Below are 20,055 nucleotides of genomic sequence, written 5' to 3' on the forward strand. Positions count from 1 at the left end.
AAAAAGTCTAAAGCATATAATGGAAAAAGACATAAATGTTAGTAAAAATAGTACTTGGAAACTGAATATCCAAGTGTATAAGAATAAAATTATATCCATATTTCTTTTACATGCCCCCAAAAATGAATGAAAGATATTTTTAATGTAAGAGCTAAGCCTTTGAAATTGCTGGAGAAACCATGTTAAGATACAGGAAGAGCTAAGGGGTATGACTGGCACAGCCCTTCTGGAAATCACTAGAGCTATCTCCACCAGTATGGAGAGCAAAAACAAAATCACCAAAAACTCTGAAGATTCCTTCAAAAACCACTTTAAGACCCAATAAATGTTTTAAGAAAAGTAAAAAAAACACAAAAGACTCTTTAAGGGTAGTCAGAGGGCTCCTTACACATACATGTTAATTGCTATACTGGTCACTAGGGTTAAGAAATGGAGCTGACTTAAATGTCCATCAACAAACAAACAAACAAACAAATAAATAGTGATACAATACACAATTTTATTTTATTCGGACTTAAAAAATGAAATCATGGTACGTACAAAAAAATAATGAAGTGGAAATAATTGTTAAGTAAAATAAGGCAGACTAAGGCAGTCAAGGTATGAAATTCAATGCATGTTTGTGTGTCCGCATGTCATGAAAGGAGGACATGAGCAAACGACCCTATCATAAAGGAGGGAAAAGCACTGGGGACAGAGGAAGGAGGAGACATCAAGGTAGGGTAGTCTACAGAGCAGTGAGGAGGGATGAACAACAACAAAGCAAGAATGAAATTCAATAATACCCATTACTTTGTAAACTAATTTTTTAAATTGGATAGAAGACAAATAAAATGTATTTCTCTTTCACATGTTATACAATCTACCTCTGATGATTTTCTCTCACTTCTGAAATTACAGATTAAGTTTCTGGAAACTCCCTAACGAGCATAGGTCACTCTGTATACCCCATTTCTCAGTGTCCTGGTATTCCTACTGTTCTGGTGTAAAAACACACATCTTTTCTAACAGTCAGCCATACTCACAAAACTTCTCGCAGGCAAAAAACAGGGGTGGACTCTTTACCTATAGGCACTGCCTAAGCCTGCAGACACTATGACATGGGAAGCCTTCTCTTTACCTGCAGTCCAACCTCTTTCTTCCTACAAGGTCAATGCTGCTTATCTATCGATCTTCAGCATGGCTTATCCTCTACTATTCTAATAATTTTTCAGAGTCTGTCAAGGACTGCATCTTCTATTGCGTGCTATAATTCCCTCACTTGTACATGACCTTACCAATTTTTCAATCTAGTTAATTTCCAAGTTTCACTTGCATCTGGATATTTACTTAGAAAACTTTTGAGATATCAGGGGATTTTGTAACTACAAGATGATTTATTTTACAATTGAGAATGCTTTTTTCAGCTCTGACTTCATATTTCTAACAGAAGGTAAATATAAGACTTGTTTCAAATGCTAATATAATAACCTAGAAGCTGGAGAGAAGGCTCAGCAGTTAGGAGCACTGGGTGTTCTTCCAGGAGTTCTGAGTTCAACTCCCAGCACCCATTTTTGGTGTGTAGACAGGCATTCAGACACAATACCCATATATATTAAATAAACAAATCTAGGAAGGGAGAGAGGGAGGGAGGGAGGGAGGGAGGGAGCAAGCAGAAGGTTGATTCAAATGCTAATAGCCCAACCCCTATACAAATACAGTATCAGTCTGTTGCTCTGAAGGAGCAAGGTGGCATGCTAATGACAAAGTCTGCTTTTTCTTTAGTGTATTAGCTGTGTGATCAATAAAAAGGTTCATAACTCAAATACATGATGGGTCATGGCAGTTAAATATAAGAAAGGGGTTAAAATTTCCCATAGAATTCAATGATACAAGTAATCTTTCCTTTATTTTTCACTGTTTTAAAATCCCACACATTTTCCTGCTGCCTGAAACCTAGACAAGGTCTGATTTCAGTTCCCTGGTATTAGGGAGAAACAAGCAACTGCACTCCTGCACTAGCTCAGAGAGTGGGAAGGCGGCGGCAGCTCCCAACTCTGCAGAGATTGTGGCAAAGACCACAGAAACTGATAGTCATGTTACTCAAGTGCAGAAAGGACACTTTTCTAGAGGTTTTCTCATTGTTTTGCATGCTGATGAGGTTGTGGTCGTAGCAAAGAAGGCAGAGATTTAAATCTTACTTCTGGGCAATTTGATGGAGACCTATCATAACAGTGAGTGGTTTAAACAAGAGGTAGTTGAAGTTCCTCTGTTTCAGGCAAATATGTAGAGAGCCACCAGTACATGTGGTTTTAGGATGTGGTAGGTTCTAACCTCAATTTACTCCTGACAGGCTGGCTGCAGCAGAATAGGCCCATTCAAAAGGAAACTTTCTCTAAGTGCTTTCAATAGACCCAGCGGCTCTTGTATGGGTTTCTTTCCTTCAGAACGGATACTCACAGTCAAAAAAACAAGTTTCATTTAGCTAGGCAAGGTCCTCCTAGCATGAAATAAGATATTCTCTACAAATAAAAAAATAAAAAGCCAGGCGTGGTGGCACACGCCTTAATCCCAGAACTCGGGAGGCAGAGGCAGGCGGATTTCTGAGTTCGAGGCCAGCCTGGTCTACAAAGTGAGTTCCAGAACAGCCAGGGCTACACAGAGAAACCCTGTCTCGAAAAACCGAAAAAAAAAAAAAAATTCAAAGTAAAAAAAATAAATAAAAGGTGCCTGTATTCAGTGTGAACATTGCCTGGGGAATTTTAGGGTAGCATCAAGAACTGCTGTATCTAACTGTATTCCTAACACCTGTAGATATATTCTATTTTTTTATAGCCAAAAAATCTCAAGTTAAACCTGGCAGTGGTGTATACCTTTAATCTTAGCACTAGGGAGGCAGAGGCAGGTGGATCTCTGTACTCTCTACGGAGTGATTTCCAGGACAGCCATAGCTACACAGGGAAACCATGTCTCAAAGAAGGAGGGGAAAACCCCTCAAATTAATAAGACAGAAAAAAATACTGAATTCCCCCACTTAGTAGACACTTTGAGTTGTCTAGTAACAAAATGACTGAGTGATCTGACACAGCAAAGAGGAAAAGAGAATGCAGCACTACTTGACTACCACGCACGTCTGCTTTAAAATGTATTCAGGTAAGAAAATTTCTTAAGCCTCTTATCAAAGATATTAGCAATTAATACCTTTATGGTAACTAAATTTCAGACTAACTTTACAGAGAACAAATCAGTCTCAGCATTGTCCTCTGAGGATTCTGGCAGCACACAGTTTCCATACTGATGCTAGCATATACACATCACTGATGCCAATCACAAATGCAAAAAACAAGGTTCTAAACACAGATCCATGGGACAGGTAATCGTGTAAAGCTCTTGGCATCATACTCAAATTTTAGCCTTTCTTCCTAAGTATAGTCAATACTTAACAGGTTAGACAGACATCCTTCCAACTGTAAAACTACAAAATATGTTTCTGGATGCTTTCAAAGACAAAAATATGTTGGTGACAAGACAGAGAAATAAACAGTGTCAACATAGAGGAAAGGCAAAAAAATCCTGAAAAAGGAAACCAAGTATTTGAAAATGAAGAGAGTGTTGTTTAACAATGACTTATGTGACAGCTCTGGTCACAAACAGGCAATATAAAAATCCTATCTGTATGTAGTCCCATGGGGACATACCAGGTGTGAGTGAATTTACACCATGTCCTAACAAAACAAATTCTGTTTTTTCCTTTTTGTTTAAAAGGTGTGTGTGTGTGTGTGTGTGTGTGTGTTTATGCACAGGCACCATAGACACCAGAAGAGTGTAGACATCAGGCAGTTGTAAGCAACCTGACTCAGGGTGATAGGAGCCATACTGGGTCCTCTGAAGAGTATTAAGTGTTCTTACATAAAATAATATTCCTCTTTCGCCTTTCATTTTTATTGTATGTGTGCCTCTGTATGGACATGCACATTAAAGTCCAGGTGCCACTGGAGGCAAGGAGAGCATATCTGACCTTCCAGATGGACTCCCAGGAGGAGGTAAGTAGCCACTGTGGGTGCTGACAATAAAACTGTATAAGAACGGTGCGCACTCTCACCCACCCCACTACCTCTCCAGCCCAAGCATATTTTTAACTGTGGAGTGCAATTAACACCTGTCTGAATATTCTTTTGTCTTCATATTTCCATCAACTTTGAAACAATTATTTAGTAAAACTAATATACCTGATTTCTGCCTCTGCGTTTTCCATAATTCCTTCTCACGAGGGCCTTATAATTCTCATTTTTCTTGGTTAAATAGTAATATAAAACACAATCAGGAACACTCTGTAATAAAAAAAATATTTAATGTTTCATTTCAATTCTGTAATAAAAATATTCAAATTTTTTATATTTTATTTCATGTTCAAATATAAATAAGGTATTTTCAAGAAAAATTTCTAGTGTAACCAAATCATAAATTAAAAACAAAACCACATGGCCCTAAGTTAAAGCATAACTAGGCAAGACAGACAAGGGAACTAATATACAAGACATCTACAGTTGCTTTAATCCAAATTATATGAACGATACAAAGTTCATCAAAAACATTCAATGTGTTCTTACTAACTGGCAATATATATATATATATATATATATTATATGCTCAAAAGGGTCTCTTATGATGTTTTAATCAAAAACATTAAAGCTACTTGACTACAAAAAAAGCAGCAGAAGGAAATCAGGACTGTTATTTTAACCAGAGAACTAATGACCTTTAAAAGCCCAAAGTAACTAATGTATTCTTGGGAATAGACGTTAAGATTATTTTTGAAAAAAAAAAAATGATGAAAAGGTTGCTGTTGGTTCTCTGAAAAAAAAAAACTATATTCACTTAACTTCTTTCTGTTGTTTTGTTTTCCATTACAGGTTTCTCTATGTAGTCCTGGCTGTCCTGGAACTCACCCTGTAGATCTGGGTGGTCTTGAACTCAGAGATACTCCTGCCTCTGTCTCCACAGTGCTGGGATTAAAGGTGTGCACCACCACCTGCTGGCTACTTAAAAAAATTGTGTTTGTTTTGTTTTGAGATAGGGTCTCAACTATGTAGTTCCTACTGGCCTAGAACATACAATGTAGACGAGGCTAGCCTTTTGTCTCTGCAATGCTGGGTACCTCCACATCCAGCAGTATTTATTTCTAGTTTGTGTGTGTGCACATGTGTAGGTATGTGTAGAAGCCAGGTGTATTAAGGTCACCCTGAATTGGAATTACAATTGGTTGTGAACCATTTTATGTGACTCTCTGCACATGCAGTAGACATTCTTAGCCACGGTAGCATTTCTAGCCCCTGTGCTTAGGACTATAATATAAATATAGCCATCATTTTATACATTAATAAAGCTCCCAGATGTTTTCATCTATCATAGTCATTTGTAAATTCAGTTCTAATTAACTACAATTGCTTGTCAGAACACACAGCAAAAAATGCCAACACATCACAAGCCTAAAAACACCTCAGTGTTTCTTCTTACCTTCCTTTCCAAATAGGATGCAATTAGTCCAAAGTTTTTTGGATGCTGGATAAACCTGAGTTTAAAAACAGAAACAATACTGAGATATATCACTCAGCCCAAAAGAAGATTTCTATAACATTTTAGATTCCCCCAGAAGCCTAGGAAACAACAAAGAAAACTGGGGTAGAAAAATGTAAGAGGCAGAAGATGGAGAGGAAAGCTGTGATTGCTATTTTCAGGATATGACACCATCATTGCATTCGTAAACTCAAAGCAGAAGTTACCTGCACAAGACCTATGCCAATATCACAATATCCTTTTCACATTCCAGCAAGGAAGGGTCAAGGACTCTTGAGACCCAATCTCAGTGGAGGGGCTACTGGCATTTAACGGCTGATAAGAAAGGGAAGGCTATTTTTCCTCTGTTAAGTAGTTAACAATGCTTTAGAAAATAACCTCATGGCCAACTCAATGGGTCACACTTTTTTAAAACAAACATGAAAATCAAAAATAAATGTATTAGGAAGAAGTTGAGAGGGAGTAGAAAAGAATGGGAGAGAGAGTAATGGGATGGATATAATAAACTATATGCATTTATGAAATTATTCAAGATAGAAATATTAATAAGAATATATACACATACAAATGTTTTAACAAAATAAGAAATAACTAGGAGAATAATGTCTAGCCTAAATCAAAGTGACTCCTCACTTCCCACTGGATAACAAAGATATAAAGAATTTTGTTTTAGCTCTCTTCTTCCCCTCTATTCTCTCTACCACTGATTTGTCTCTCCCTTCCAATAAAACCTCTTCCACATGGAAAAAAAAAAGAATTTTATTTTAAAGAATTATTTACTTATGTATATAAACTGTCTTCAGAACACCAGAAGAGGCCATCAGATCTCATTACAGATGGCTGGGAGCCACCATGTGGTTGCTGGGAATTGAACTCAGGACCTCTGGAAGAGCAGTCAGTGCTCTTAACTGTTGAGCCATCTCTCCAGCCTCTGATAGAAAGAATTTTTAAATGGCCGAGTTTTTAAAGGATAGTTTTTAAATTTTGTTTTTTTTTTGGTTTGGTTTGTTTTTTGAAACAGGGTCTTACTATGTAACCCTGACTGTCCTAGAGCTCACTGTGTAGACTGGCCTCAAAATCATAGAACTGCCTGCCTCTGTCTCTGAAGGGCTGGAATTAAATGCACACACCACCACATTCTTTTATTGCTAAATGTTTAAAGGAAACTACCTACCTGAATCCATGGTTATTGTAAGGCACAGAAATCTGTCCTATAACGAGCCTCCCAAAATTAACCTGTACTGCACCCAAGTTAAGGAATCTTTCCTAAAATGATTCCAGATGCCCATTTCTGTTAACCATTATCCTACCTCCAAGCTTAAAGGAAGATAAGTTTATCTATTACTCACAGCATTTACTCCAAGGCCAAACTGGAATGAAAGCTTTGTGGAAAGAGTTCACTCTCAAGTAAAAGCCAAACACTTTTAATAACTTCTATAAAACAATAATTTAACAGTTAAAATTACTTGTCCTTAAAGATCTCCTTTTCATGGTCAGTCCAAACATTCATAAACTGTCTGTCTTTATAAACCTTCATTGGATCCTCCATCAGCCCATTCATATTGATGAATTTGACCCTTCTTTGTTCTGCATCAAACATCATAGGTGGAATCACAGAAAGCTGACGCATTTGCTTCTCATTATTCTGCAAAAAATAAATGCAGTTTAGTTGGGATAATATTCAAACTAAAATTTTAAGGAGATATAGACTTTAACAGGTAAAAAAATCTGCAACTTAATGACAATGTCATACATCATAGCATGTCTTTTATAATTATTTCTAAGATATTTACACTGAATTACATGAATTACAGAGAATTCACTTAAAACTACTACTTGTTACTAGCTTATAAGAGGGGCCTGTAAAAGCCTGTCTCGAAAAACCAAAAAAGAGGGCCTATAAAAACGTAACTTGACTCAATGAACAGAGGAAAGGCTCTGGAACAAGAACCACTAGTTCTGCTACCCACAGCACTATGGCCCTGTACCTTCCTGTGCCTTAGTTTCATAAAATAGTAACAACTAGAATCTCTTTCTTATATTTTAGTTTAGTGAGATAATACATAAAAATGTACTTATTACAGCAATTTTAAGTACCAGGTCCACTCTTCAAAACAGTAAACCTACAGTAATCTACTACAACTTGAATCAAAATAGTCACAGAAAAAATAAACAGGTGTCCATAGATTAGTAGAGATCAAAGTAGACAGGTTCACAATACTATTTTTTGTTTTGTTTTTTTGTTTGTTTGTTTTTTAGAGACAGGGTTTCTCTGTGTAGTCCTGGCTGTCCTGGAACTCACTCTGTAGACCAAGCTGGCCTCAAACTCAGAAATCCGCCTGCCTCTGCCTCCCAAGTGCTAGGATTAAAGGCGTGGGCCACCACTGCCCGGCTGATACTATTTCTTTTTAATTTTTACTTCATGTGCATTAGTGTTTTGTCTGCATGTATGTCTGTGTGAGGGTGCCAGATCTCCTGGACCTGGAATTACAGACAGTTGTGAGCTGCCATGTGGGTGCTGGAAACTAAACCTGGATCCTCTAGAAGAGTGGCCAGTGCTCTTAATTGATGAGCCAACTCTCAAGCCCCTCGCATTCATTATTTTTTTACTTGTTAGTGTGCTGAAAACATGCAAGCATAGGTTTTATATGCCTGATTTCTAAATCGTTCAATAATGTTAAACTAAATCTACCTTAGTTTATTTTTCAAATGTACTACTACTTGAATATTTAAGTTCTCCACAACTCTACCCTTGGAAGATTACTTATTATTTATGTATGTATTTATACATAGCATTTATTTTTAAAATACACAACTATAAATAATTATTCTTAGAGGAAAACTACAGCAAAAATAACTTTCAACTTTTTAAACAAAATTTCAGAAACTCTGTATCAAAGAAGAAAAAATAGTAGATAGCGTTTGGACTTTGTCACAGAAAAACTGAGATTAGAGTTATTTTGAGAGTTTCCTGTATCTCAGACTGTATCTGACAACTTCCAATATGGATTTTTTTTTTCATCTCTGCACAGAGATCAGCATGCCTCTGCCTTCCAAGTGATGGGATTGAAAGCTTGTGCCATGCTCAGCTATGATCCCTGTTGTTTGGTTGGTTTGTTTGTGTTTTTGATTGTTTGACTTTGGTTTGTTATTTGGGGGGGGAGGGGCAATGTCTCATTAAGCAGTCCAAACTGAGCTGAAACTTGCAGTCCAGACCAACTCAGAGAGAGCAGCCTGGCCCTGCCTCTGGGATAAAGGCCTCACCACAGGAACAGGTGTTTTGTTAAATTATGTGCATGGCATGTGAGTACAGGGGACCTCTCAGGACATCATCAGATCTCCTGAAGCTGGGGTTACAAACCGTTGTGAGCGTAAACTCAGGTCTTCTGAGAGGTGAGGCATGTCTCCAGTTTCATCTTTGGGTTAGTTTTTTTAATCCCAAAGTGGTCATTTTCACTCAAATTTTCTTGCTTAAAATGTAAGTACCTTTGCCTGGGACAGCTTACCTGCCTCTCGATTTACAGATATTGCTGTGGTCATCACCACAGCCTCTGGGGAGCAAGCAGAGGCTCCTTCCCCCCTTGCTGGAATGGAGCCAGAAGCTCAGCATGTCAGCCAGCTCTGCACCCATTACTTCTCACTTTCACACTGAGCCCATCATCCCTTCTAGCCTCGCCTCCCCGGGCCTCTGGTATGTCCTTATCAAGGACACAGTGATGGGCACCTTCTTTTGTTTCTCCAGATAGGGTTTCCTTATGTAGCCCTGGCTATCCCAGAGCTTGTTCTATAAACCAGCTGTCCCTGAATTCACAGAGATCTGCCTGCCTCTGCCTCCCAAGTCATGTGTCACCACCTTCCAGCCAATCAGAGCTATTTCCTTAACTGTTCCCAGGTCTCCTTGCTGACAAAAGAATCCTTGTAAAACATTTAATTACACTACTTGAAACCAAGAAATGGTTGATCTTAGTCTTTAGAATACTTCAAGCACTATTACCTAAAGTGTCCTCATTTACATACTGATAAACATTTACCCCCTGAGCTACAGGACTAAAATGCTTATACAGTTAGAGAATTAACTTGAATGAATCAATTTTCTTACCTCCTGTTCAGAAAGACCATCAATAATTTCAGAAATCTCATGCTCACTCCTAGCAATGGTGGCTGAAAGACCAGCTCCCCTCTGACCAACTCTAAATATGAAGAAAAAATACAAATATATTTAAAGACTTTTTATGAAGACATAACAAATTAGTATAAATACTGGAACTATACAGACCAAGCTGGCCCCAAAAATCAAAGATCTGCCTGTCTCTGCTTCCAAGTGATAGAATTACAGGCACACACACCACTGCCTAGCTTAAAGTAGGACTTTTAAAATAAATATTTTATAATCACTCTTTGAAACTTTGTTCACATGAACAATTTATCTTGATCACATCCACCTTCCATTCCTCCCTTTCAAGATTTCTACATTTTTGTTGTTGTTGTTGTTGTTTACTTTTCTGTGTAACCCACTGAATTCAATTGGTACTATCTGGAATGTTGACTGATGTTGGGTTGATCATATACAAGTCTGTACATATAACTACAACTCCTTAAGTTCATTAGTGAAATATCTACATCATGTCCATGTCTGTAAGATAGGACACACAATGGCACATTTTTGTGTATATGCATGTCTATGATGCAGGTATGTCTGTAAATGTGTGCAGATATTGGGTGTCTCCCTTGATGACTCTGTATTATTAAGTAGGACTTTTTTTCTAAACCAATAGAAAGTCAAAAAAATAAATAAATAAAACCAAACCAAACCTGAAATTCAGTGAATACTTTCAAGACGTATGCATAAATCACTACCAAATTAGCAACAACTTAAATGTTAAGAGATTTAAGTTACACGTTGGACTGGGGATACATTACAACTCAGTTGGTAAAGTGTTTGTCCTACATGCATCACTACCTGGGTTTGATCATTAGCACCACAGACAGACAGACAGACAGACAAAAAGGTTGTATATTCTAGTTAGAATAGTGCACTGAGTAATGGGGTACCTATATTAAAAAAGAAATGATTGATGCCATGTCTAATTTTTGTCTGTATTCTAAATAATGGCAGAGCAAGCTTAGAAAAATACATTGCACATTTCTAAAATATAAGGAAAAGTACCAAAACAGAAAATTAAGTTTAAGATATTTGTAAGTTTGTATGGGCATTACTAATGAGGTTTCATTCATACCTATTTTCTACACATAAAAACCTATCAAAATACAAAGTGTGGTTCACTCCCAGCACCAGGAGGCAGAGGCAGATGATCTCTGTAAGACTTAAGACAGACAGATCTCTATAGCAAGTTTCAGGACAGCTGAGGTTACATAAAAAGACTGTCTTTAAAATAAATAAATACATGAGTCAAAATTTATCTACTAAACTCACCACCCCCCCGGGCAAAGAATTTTTCTTTAACTCTTATTTTTATTTTATATGTCTGAGTGTCTTGCCTCCATTTCTGACTGTGTACCACACACATGCCTGGAAACAACAAAGGCCAGTAGAGGGCATCAGCTCATAGGTAACCAAACCTGGGTTCTCTGCAGGAACACCAAGGACTCTTAATCACAGAGCCATCTTTCAGCACACAGAATTTCTTGATTCAATAATGAATTTCATGCTATTTCATTATGTTTGATTATTAAGGAACATTCAGGCCTGTTCGTACTGTCATTTTGAAGAAAATTAGAACTTCCAAGAATTAAAGGCTTAAGATGAGGGAGGATTTGGCTCAATTGGCAGAGTGCTTGCCTGCCTAACATGCACAAAGCCCCAGCACTGCATAAACTAGGCATGGTGACACACAGGAACTTGTAATGCCAACACTTGGAAAGTGGAGGCAGAGGGTCTCAAGCCGCATAGTAAAATACCAAGTCAGCCAGGGCTACTGACCTACTCCAGATCCTGTCTCAAAGGTGAAGGAAAAAAAAAAAAGTAAAGGCCTAGGGCCACAGACATCTTCTGATGCCTCAGAAGTTAAAGACAACAGGGTGCTCTTCCGGAGGACTCAGGTTCAATTCCCAGCATCCACATGGCAGCTCACACTTGGCTATAACTCTAGTTTCAAGGGAATCTAAGGCCTTCTGGCCTCCGTGGCTACCATGGTGCACACAGGCACACAGGCAAAACATTCATTCACATGCATAAAACAGTTAATGAAAGATATTCACTTAGATTTGACATGCAAATTAGATATACAAAATAATATTAAATTCACTAAGAAATTATCCTCAGAGCTGGCAAAATGGTCCATGCGGTTGCCATTAGATCCAATGGACTGGGCTAATACTAGTTGGTGGGTTCAGAGAACCTACTCCCACAAGTTGTCCTCCGACCTTCACATCAGATCAGTATTACTATGGCACATGAGCCTCCCACATACAACCCCCAAAATGAATAGTAAGTATAATTTTAAAAACTTAAGTTCAAAATTAAAATTTCTTGTAGGCAGTGGTGGCGTACACCTTTAATCCCAGCACCCAGGAGGCAGAGGCAGACCAATCTCTGAGTTTGAAGCCAGTCGTCTACAGATCAAATTCAAAGACAGCCAAGGCTACATAGAGAAATCTTGTCTCAAAAACAAAACCACCCAGCCCCTCACCTGCAGCAGCACTCCAGAGAGCAGGCCCTGCACCTGGCCTGAGCAGCACAATAGAGCCGGCCCTATTGGCATGGCCACAGGAGAGGGCATGAGAATAGAGAGCCAGCTCTGCCCCTTGCCTGAATCATCCGGTGAGCTAGCTGAGGCAGTGCTGGAGAGCCCTCCCTGGTGGTGTGGGTACGGGAAATATGGCAGGCTTATTAGCTCAGATGCCACCCAGGCCCAGATCCAGGGCTTTGAATTGACCCACCCCAACATCTGCCCCATCAATGAACAGCTGGAACACTCGAAGGGGACGGTCCTACAGATTCAAAGCAGCAGGATCTCCATGACACAGGGAAAGAAGTGTGGACAAAAGGATATTCTGTGGACACACTATGACACACTACAGCCTGCACAGTGAGATTTCTACTTTCTTTTGGGGGCAAGGGTGGAAGACAGATACAAAGGGAAGAAAAATATGAGTGGGAATGAGGTACATGATGTGAAATTTGCAAAGAATCAATACAAAGTTAAATTAAAAAATATGATTTGAAGGGGAAAAAAATCACAATTACTAAACATCAAACTACATACCGCTGAAATCTTTCTTGCTGTTCTCTTTGTTTTCGAATTTCTGGAAACTGCTTCTCATAGTATTCCCTTGTTTTGCTTTCTTTTGCTTTCCTCCGGGGATTATTTTCTATTCTGTCCACTTTTTTCTCCCACGCTTCCATGAGCTGATCATAGCGCTGGCAGATTTTTTGTTCCTATTAAACACCCGTAGCAAATTAATAACAATTAAACTGAACTCATGATTTGGTAAGCCTAACCCTTTGAAATATATTCCATTTCTTAAATTGAATCAGAAGTACATTTGGCTTGTATGACTCAGCTACAAATGACAATTTGTTCTTGATCTAACAGGAGAGATGGAGCCATTCCCTTAGATGAACTCACCAGGAATACTTTCCCTGGAGATTTTACTAACCATTAGCACTATACCAATTAGCAAACTCACAGACAACTATAACTAGTAGTGTCTGACCTGCTATTTTTATTTTCCTGATAACATGCCTCATCAAAAAGAAAGGAAAAAGAAAAACATTTACACAGTTCATCATCTATCCAGTAGTTCTCAATCTTCCTAGTGCCGTGACCTTTGAATTCAGCTCCTCATGTTGTGGTGACCCCCAACCATAAAATTATTTTCATTGCTACTTCATAACTGTAATTTTACTTCTGTTATGAATCATAATGTAAATAGCTGTGTTTTCCAATAGTCTTAGTCAACGTCTGCTGTGAAAGGGGTAGCTAGAGCCCAGAGGGGTCACAACCCACAGGTTGAAAACCACCGTTCCAATCACTCTTAAAGGCAGCTATAAGTACTGTATCGGTACCCATCCACACTGTCAGAGAACACACACACACTTAACTGTTTCTCTACCATTAGCTTTTTCACCTTTTTTGTTCTTGTTGCTGTTGTTAACTAGTCAATTTTTTTGATAGCACAGAAAAGGCTGGAATTAGCTATTTATTCATCATCATAAAAAGAAATCTGGTAAAAACATGAAGTTAAGAACTAATATTGTGGTTAAATAAGTGATTTAAAAAGCAGAAAAACTTTCCGTTATGGTTATAGAACTATGTGAATATGATACTGGATAAAGGAAAGTGAGAAGGGCCTTAGGGGACACTGCTAACATTGGTCACCTTAAGAGAGACTGGATAGGAGAGTATTTCTTCCTCATGCCATTCCCTCACCACTCCTTCCAACATCCATTTGCCTTGTGTGCGCTTCATGTTCTCTCTCTCTCTTTCCTCCCACCTCCTTAATTCAAGTCAACACCATCACCGAGAGCGAAGCAATCATCTAGTAAATGTGGTTCACATCATTTCTGTTGCTTTCCAAAGCAGAGGAGAAGGAAGCCAGGGCCTGGCTCATGCTAGGTCCGTGTTCAGATCTTCCCATGCATTCTCACTTTTACAACCAGATTGAAATTCTTTTGTTGTTTAATACAGGGCTTCCTCTATCTGGAGATGGCCTCAAACCCACTAGGTAACTGACCATGACTTGAACTTCTGATTTCCCTGCTTCAACCTATTGAGTGGGGATCATAAGCATGTGATACCATACAGTTCATTTGGTACTAGAGATCCAATCCAAGCCTTCATTTATGTTAGGCAAGTATTATACCACCGAGTTACATTTGCAACCCCAGATGTAAATAATTAAAATACAAACCTGAACCTCATACATACTCAGTTTAAAAACATTTAAGTGCCCTCAGAATCTCATACAAAATCTTGACGGTGACCTCCAGGACAGTGTGCCACTGAATGCCAGCATCCTCATCAAACCTCCCACTTCCCAGCTCACTCACTATAACTCCGCAGGCTCTAAGCCTGTCATATTAGATATTTTATTTACTCTGTTTCCTCTGCTTATGTACTTTTGCAGTGTATTGGCTTCCCTGTTTAGTGGCCCTTCTTGATTCATATCTGCTTTAGGCATCCCGTTATATACTCTTGCAGTCAGTTGTATGCATGAGATCACATTATGATCACAATGCTGAACCTGTCCGCTGGCATATCTGCTCCCTAAGAGCAAAACGGTATGGCTACCTTACTTGCTTTTCTGGAATAATACATGGAACACTGTCTACAACTGATAAATGTTTATTAAACAAATCAGTAAACAACAAACTACAATTATTCCAAAGCATGAAAAAGTTTATCTGCCAATGATTTCATCACTAGGACTAATTTAGCAAGTCCCACAAATACAGTTAAATGAAATGTACAAAAAAAGCTGGTTTCTCACTTAATATTAGTAAGTTCTTGAGAAAAAATATTCAACCCCAGTTATTTAAGATAGTATCTAAAAGATAAGGCTGGTAAATATGAACTACAGAAATTTTACACCAAATAAAAGCTGCTGTCTCTTATGCTTGACAGCTGTTAACCTGTTAGGCCATTAAACATAAGGTCAAGTTCATTTCTAACACAGTTTCAAAGAATTTCATTTCATTAAAAATCCGAACTTAAATGTGTCTATAAAATTAGTATTACAAAAATTAGGATATTTTCTGAAACTTATTTTTATAAGCATAAAACTATTAGAACTGTGTAATGAGAAACTATTCCAGTTTGAAGACTGAGCAGTTTTTCATTAGGATGGAAGAGTGAATCTCATTAGCATGACCGTAACTTACCGAGATTTGTTTGTGCCCTAACAGACTGAAAGCGCACCATCCTACTTCGTCTTTCATTTTGACTACTCACCATTTTGCTGAATGAAAGTATTACATAGATAACTAATGAAATTAATTTGATAATGATGTTAAATATGGCATTATAATGTCACTAGGATTAGACTCATATTTGAGTCCCACACATAAGTCATAGTCACTTTCTAAATCAGTGCTTGCTCTCAATACAATCAAGGCTTGATCGCTCATGGGAAAGTGAGTGCCTAAATGACATGAATGGGAAAGCTGTACAAATTTCAGTTAACAAGGATAGGACCTCACCCTTTGTTTTCTTGCATGATTTCTTCTTTTAAAAAATAAAATGAGTTTTTTCCTCATCACCTGGTTTCTAGAAGAGAAAAATATGGTTGCAGAACATTAAGAAAAAGCACAACTTAATGACGTGTTCCCTTTCTCCAGACACTGGAGGCAGGCAAACCACTTAAAAATTTATGGTGCGATCAGAGTTAATCTTAATTTATTTTTCAACCTGCAAAATAAAACTCCATAATTTTTCCAATTAGGACTAAAATTCCTGCCATTCTATAACAAGATAATACAGTTAATTTTTAATTCATGCATCTGATTTTAAGACATTATTTTCAAATTATAATTAAGGGGTAACTAATTCTTAAGAATTCTGATGATACAAGCATCTTTGAATATACTGAGAAAGGGAAGTAAAAGGGAAAAGAAACCTTTAGCAGGTACTTCCCTCGTGAAAGGAGAATGCACACCAACATATTTACAAAGAGGTGACTTCTGCTCAAAACAGAAGATTTCTCTTCCACAGATATGATACAACAGACTCTATGGAGCAACAATCTGACAAGACAGAAGATTTTCTCACATGTCTTAATGTAACATCACCACTTTTTAAGTTGGAAGCACTGTGATCTTCTAAAACAACATCATGCAGGTTTCAAATATATAAATATTTATACCCCACCTACTTCCAGAAATAACTGTAAGTTGATTATTCAGACATAAATACAAAGTCAATGAAAGTAGAAATAAATTCATGGATTATCTGTCACTCAGGACTAACGACAACACTGGCTTCACTCAAATATGCATAGACAATCAGTAGCTGGCAGTATGACAAAGCAGTCAAGAGACAGAATTTTTAAAAGGCACACTTGGTATTTCATACAAAGCAAAGATTGGTGACTAGCTACTGAAAGCTTTTTGAAAATGTGTGCATCTGAGTATTTCAAATGTAACATACAGTAGGACCGTCACCACATGCCAATTTATTCTTCTTCCTTTTTTGTTTTGTTTGTTTTTGTTTTTTTGGTTTTGTTTTGTTTTTTGAGACAGGGTTTCTCTGAAGCCCTGGCTGTCCTGGAACTCACTCTGTAGACCAGGCTGGCCTCGAACTCAGAAATCCGCCTGCCTCTGCCTCCCAAGTGCTGGGATTAAAGGTGTGCGCCACCATGCCCAGCTGCCAATTTATTCTTATTGCAATTATATGCTACTCAAAAATAAATGTCACCTAGTAAATAAAATGTTCAATGTTTACTAAGAACTTAAGTGAAGTCAGCTAGTCAGTAACCCATCTCAGCACAGTCTAACACAAGCAATGTGGAGGACAGAAAATCATCAAACAGTGCAGCTTCCCAGCTTACATTGAGGGGAGAAGACAAAACACAAACTGAAGCTTTGGGGGTAAATCACTGAAAATAGCCAACGAAATTATATCTGGTATCCTCCTTTTAAAAACATTAAACAGCTAAGTAGTTCTAAATCAAAATGTATTTTATGAGTTCAGCCTAATGTCCTCTTAAAGGGTCTCAAGACCATGGCAATATCTCACAGAAAAAATTCTTAAATAGATGACTTTAATTATGAACTACATACTTAACAGAAATTAAAATGACTAAATTGTAATAGTCATGCATACTACCATGCACATATATTTGCCACCAGTTCTGCAAAGTAGTCAATTATTGTACACATTCTCAGAACGTAAAAGGAAAAATATAAATAATGTGCTCATTAGTAACTGTAATAGTAAATCATTTTAGGTTCTGATATACTTTTAAATGCAAATAAATAGAAATATCACATTTTTGTCACCAACTGTTAATACTTCACCTAAAATTCTCTAAAAGTATGATAATTAAACAACAATTTTTTTTTAAAAAAAAGCCTATCTAGCTTCTCTTACTTCAATCAGATCAAGAAATTAAGTTCATTTTTCACTTATTTTCTTATTCCAAGATCTGCATCCATAAAAGGCCTGGTACTAGGATGAGCAAGGCAAAGCAAACTACATTCTGGAACAGCCTCCTCACCCACATGAGGGGACTGAGCCTTCCAAGGCACCAGGACATTAAATGGCAGAAGGGTCTACAAATACCGTCATTAGCAAGAGTCATGGAAGGGATTTCCCTAGAATAGGGTTTTGAATAATGATAAAATGATCCGTGGCACTTCTACTTTGCAATGGCAGATGTGGCTTGGTGGGGGACGGTGTCATCACTAGTCTTAAATGAAAAAGCTTCATTATCTTACTTCATCATGCGCCTTGCAGGTACTCCACTGAAAAAAACACAAAACAGGAGGCAAAGAATTCAAGCCTCAAGGTAAGCCGTTTCAATGTTAAGTATTCACCTTTTTTTTTTCTTTTTTACTAGCAGATCATAAAACCAGCTAGTTTTATGCAATAATTTATTTCATTTTTTTGGCCTCGGAAACTCAAATCTGTTACCCCAACCCCCAAAAAGCCAGAGGAAGATAACATATAGTAAAACAACAGCAAATTACACAAATCTAAAACACACCTACAATGTTATAATAATGTCCGCAGATAACAAAAATGACTTCTTTATAGAATACATGTTCTTTAATTGAACTCCAAAGATGGTAAGTACTTACGTCTTGATGTTCTCATGGTACACCTTGGTATCTGATGGCTGGTTATAGAGTGGCTATAAAATAAATGACATATTTATGTGTAAAGTGTTCTATATAGTTATAGGAACAAAGAAAAATCATTTTAATGTGAGATTACCTAAGTGGACCTATATTATATCACTGCACCCCAACAAAACCTGCAGTTGTCAGGTTTCCCTGTAATCCTACCTCCTACTGTTTCTTACTTCAGTAAGAAAGTTTTCAAACCTGCTGTATCTTATGAGAAATAAGCCTCATCATACTAATTTCAAAGGAGAACTACACGCTGTCCTTATCCTACCAGTATGTTCAGTAAGCTAGCTCACTTCTGTTTTCCTTAGTTACTTCTTCCTACGACTACCTGAAGGGATCAAATGGCTGTTCAGACAACACAGGCTCAGCGTAATGCTCAGGCAAAGGGAACCAGGCTTACTCACAACTATCTTCAGATTGTAACAAACTTTTTGCCCAACCGAATAACTTTTACCAAAAAATAAATGGTATTTAACTTATCCCAAGAAAAATTATTTTAAAACATAAGCAAACAAACAAAAAACCCAACAACACTAGAAGTGAAAACAGGAATTTCTTACCAGTTCAACTTTTGGGCCAAGACCTTCAAATATTTTATGAGCTTCTTCTGCTTTTTTCTAAGGAGAAAAACATTATTGTATTGTATAATTTAAAATTATAGTACCTCAAAGAAAAATAACTGCCTATTTGAAAATACTTACCTAAGACTAATCTACAGCTGAATTTATCTTACTTTATGCTGAAACACTAATTTCCCACTTATCCTAGGGATTGAACCACAGTTTCATGCATATAAGACAAGTGTTCTACCACTGAGCTATGATACCTGCATTCTCTAATTTAAATTTTCATAGGGTTTTCTTACCAAATTCAATCAAATCTCTATTCAAAATCAAGTTTCTGTAGTAAAAATAACATCTAAACAATTAAGAAGTTAATAGAATATTGAGAGTTTAGAGAGAAGGAATAACATTTAAATTGGGAAATATATCCCAAGTATTTTAAATATTTAACTCATGCTGCTGTTAATAAATATCTAAAAGCATAAAGTTCCAAAAAAACCATATGATGTCCTTTTGTATAGTTACAAGGAGACCTACTACTAACTGAAGAACAAGGAATAGCTAGTTTTGTTCTGAGCATTACTTGGTGCAAAATAAAAATTTAAGCACATATTTAACATGCCATTTTCAAAAGTAAAATAACTGAAACCAAAGAACCCTGTAACAGGATCTTCCTTACCAAGAACAAAGTAGCGGGGCCGGTAAGGAGATGGGGAGTAAGGTAAAGTGCTTGCTGTCAACAGTCTCATCCCTGAAACCCATATCAGCAAACAAAGAACTGACCCCGGCATCTGACCTCTCTGTGCAACATGTCACACATTCACTGGCACAAATACACATGTGAAATTAAACAATAAACAAACAAACAAATAAGTTTTAGCCTATGAATAGTTTGGCGTATAACTGAACAGAGATAAAGCAACTCAAACTCTTTTAAAACAACAACAACAACAAAAAAAAACATAGTTCAGAAGAATAGTTCATTTAGAGAGAAAACATTTAAACATGAACCAAGGTAACTTTTCTCTCCTGAAGCCAGATTTAAAGGTCTCCTTTTAGGCAATCCCCCCCACCCCGCTCCCCACCTTTGTAAATAAAGGAAAGACTTTTTATACGTAATGGCAA

At 37.4% G+C, this 20,055-nt stretch overlaps 1 protein-coding gene across 53 annotated transcripts in view; it reads right to left on the reverse strand.

Annotated features, from left to right (window-relative positions):
- Positions 1-20,055, reverse strand: part of Ncor1 (nuclear receptor co-repressor 1) — a 141,752-nt gene that overhangs the window by 69,820 nt on the left and 51,877 nt on the right. For 45 of the 53 annotated variants that reach the window (XM_017314369.2, XM_017314389.2, XM_017314388.2 and 42 more), the window contains exons 7-15: positions 18,928-18,984; positions 18,317-18,369; positions 17,954-17,980; positions 15,719-15,785; positions 12,783-12,955; positions 9,656-9,746; positions 7,023-7,201; positions 5,497-5,551; positions 4,209-4,310 (exon numbers count right to left, since the gene is read on the reverse strand). In XM_017314369.2, the coding sequence (XP_017169858.1) occupies positions 4,209-4,310; positions 5,497-5,551; positions 7,023-7,201; positions 9,656-9,746; positions 12,783-12,955; positions 15,719-15,785; positions 17,954-17,980; positions 18,317-18,369; positions 18,928-18,984 (804 nt within the window). Of the gene's footprint in view, positions 1-4,208; positions 4,311-5,496; positions 5,552-7,022; positions 7,202-9,655; positions 9,747-12,782; positions 12,956-15,718; positions 15,786-15,894; positions 17,981-18,316; positions 18,370-18,927; positions 18,985-20,055 lie in introns of those variants that run through there. The other 8 variants (XM_006532628.4, NM_001252313.1, NM_011308.3 and 5 more) reach the window with 2 other exon arrangements.

The sequence above is a fragment of the Mus musculus genome, chromosome 11, assembly GCF_000001635.26.
Source record: "Mus musculus strain C57BL/6J chromosome 11, GRCm38.p6 C57BL/6J".
NCBI classification, from domain to species: Eukaryota; Metazoa; Chordata; class Mammalia; order Rodentia; family Muridae; genus Mus; species Mus musculus.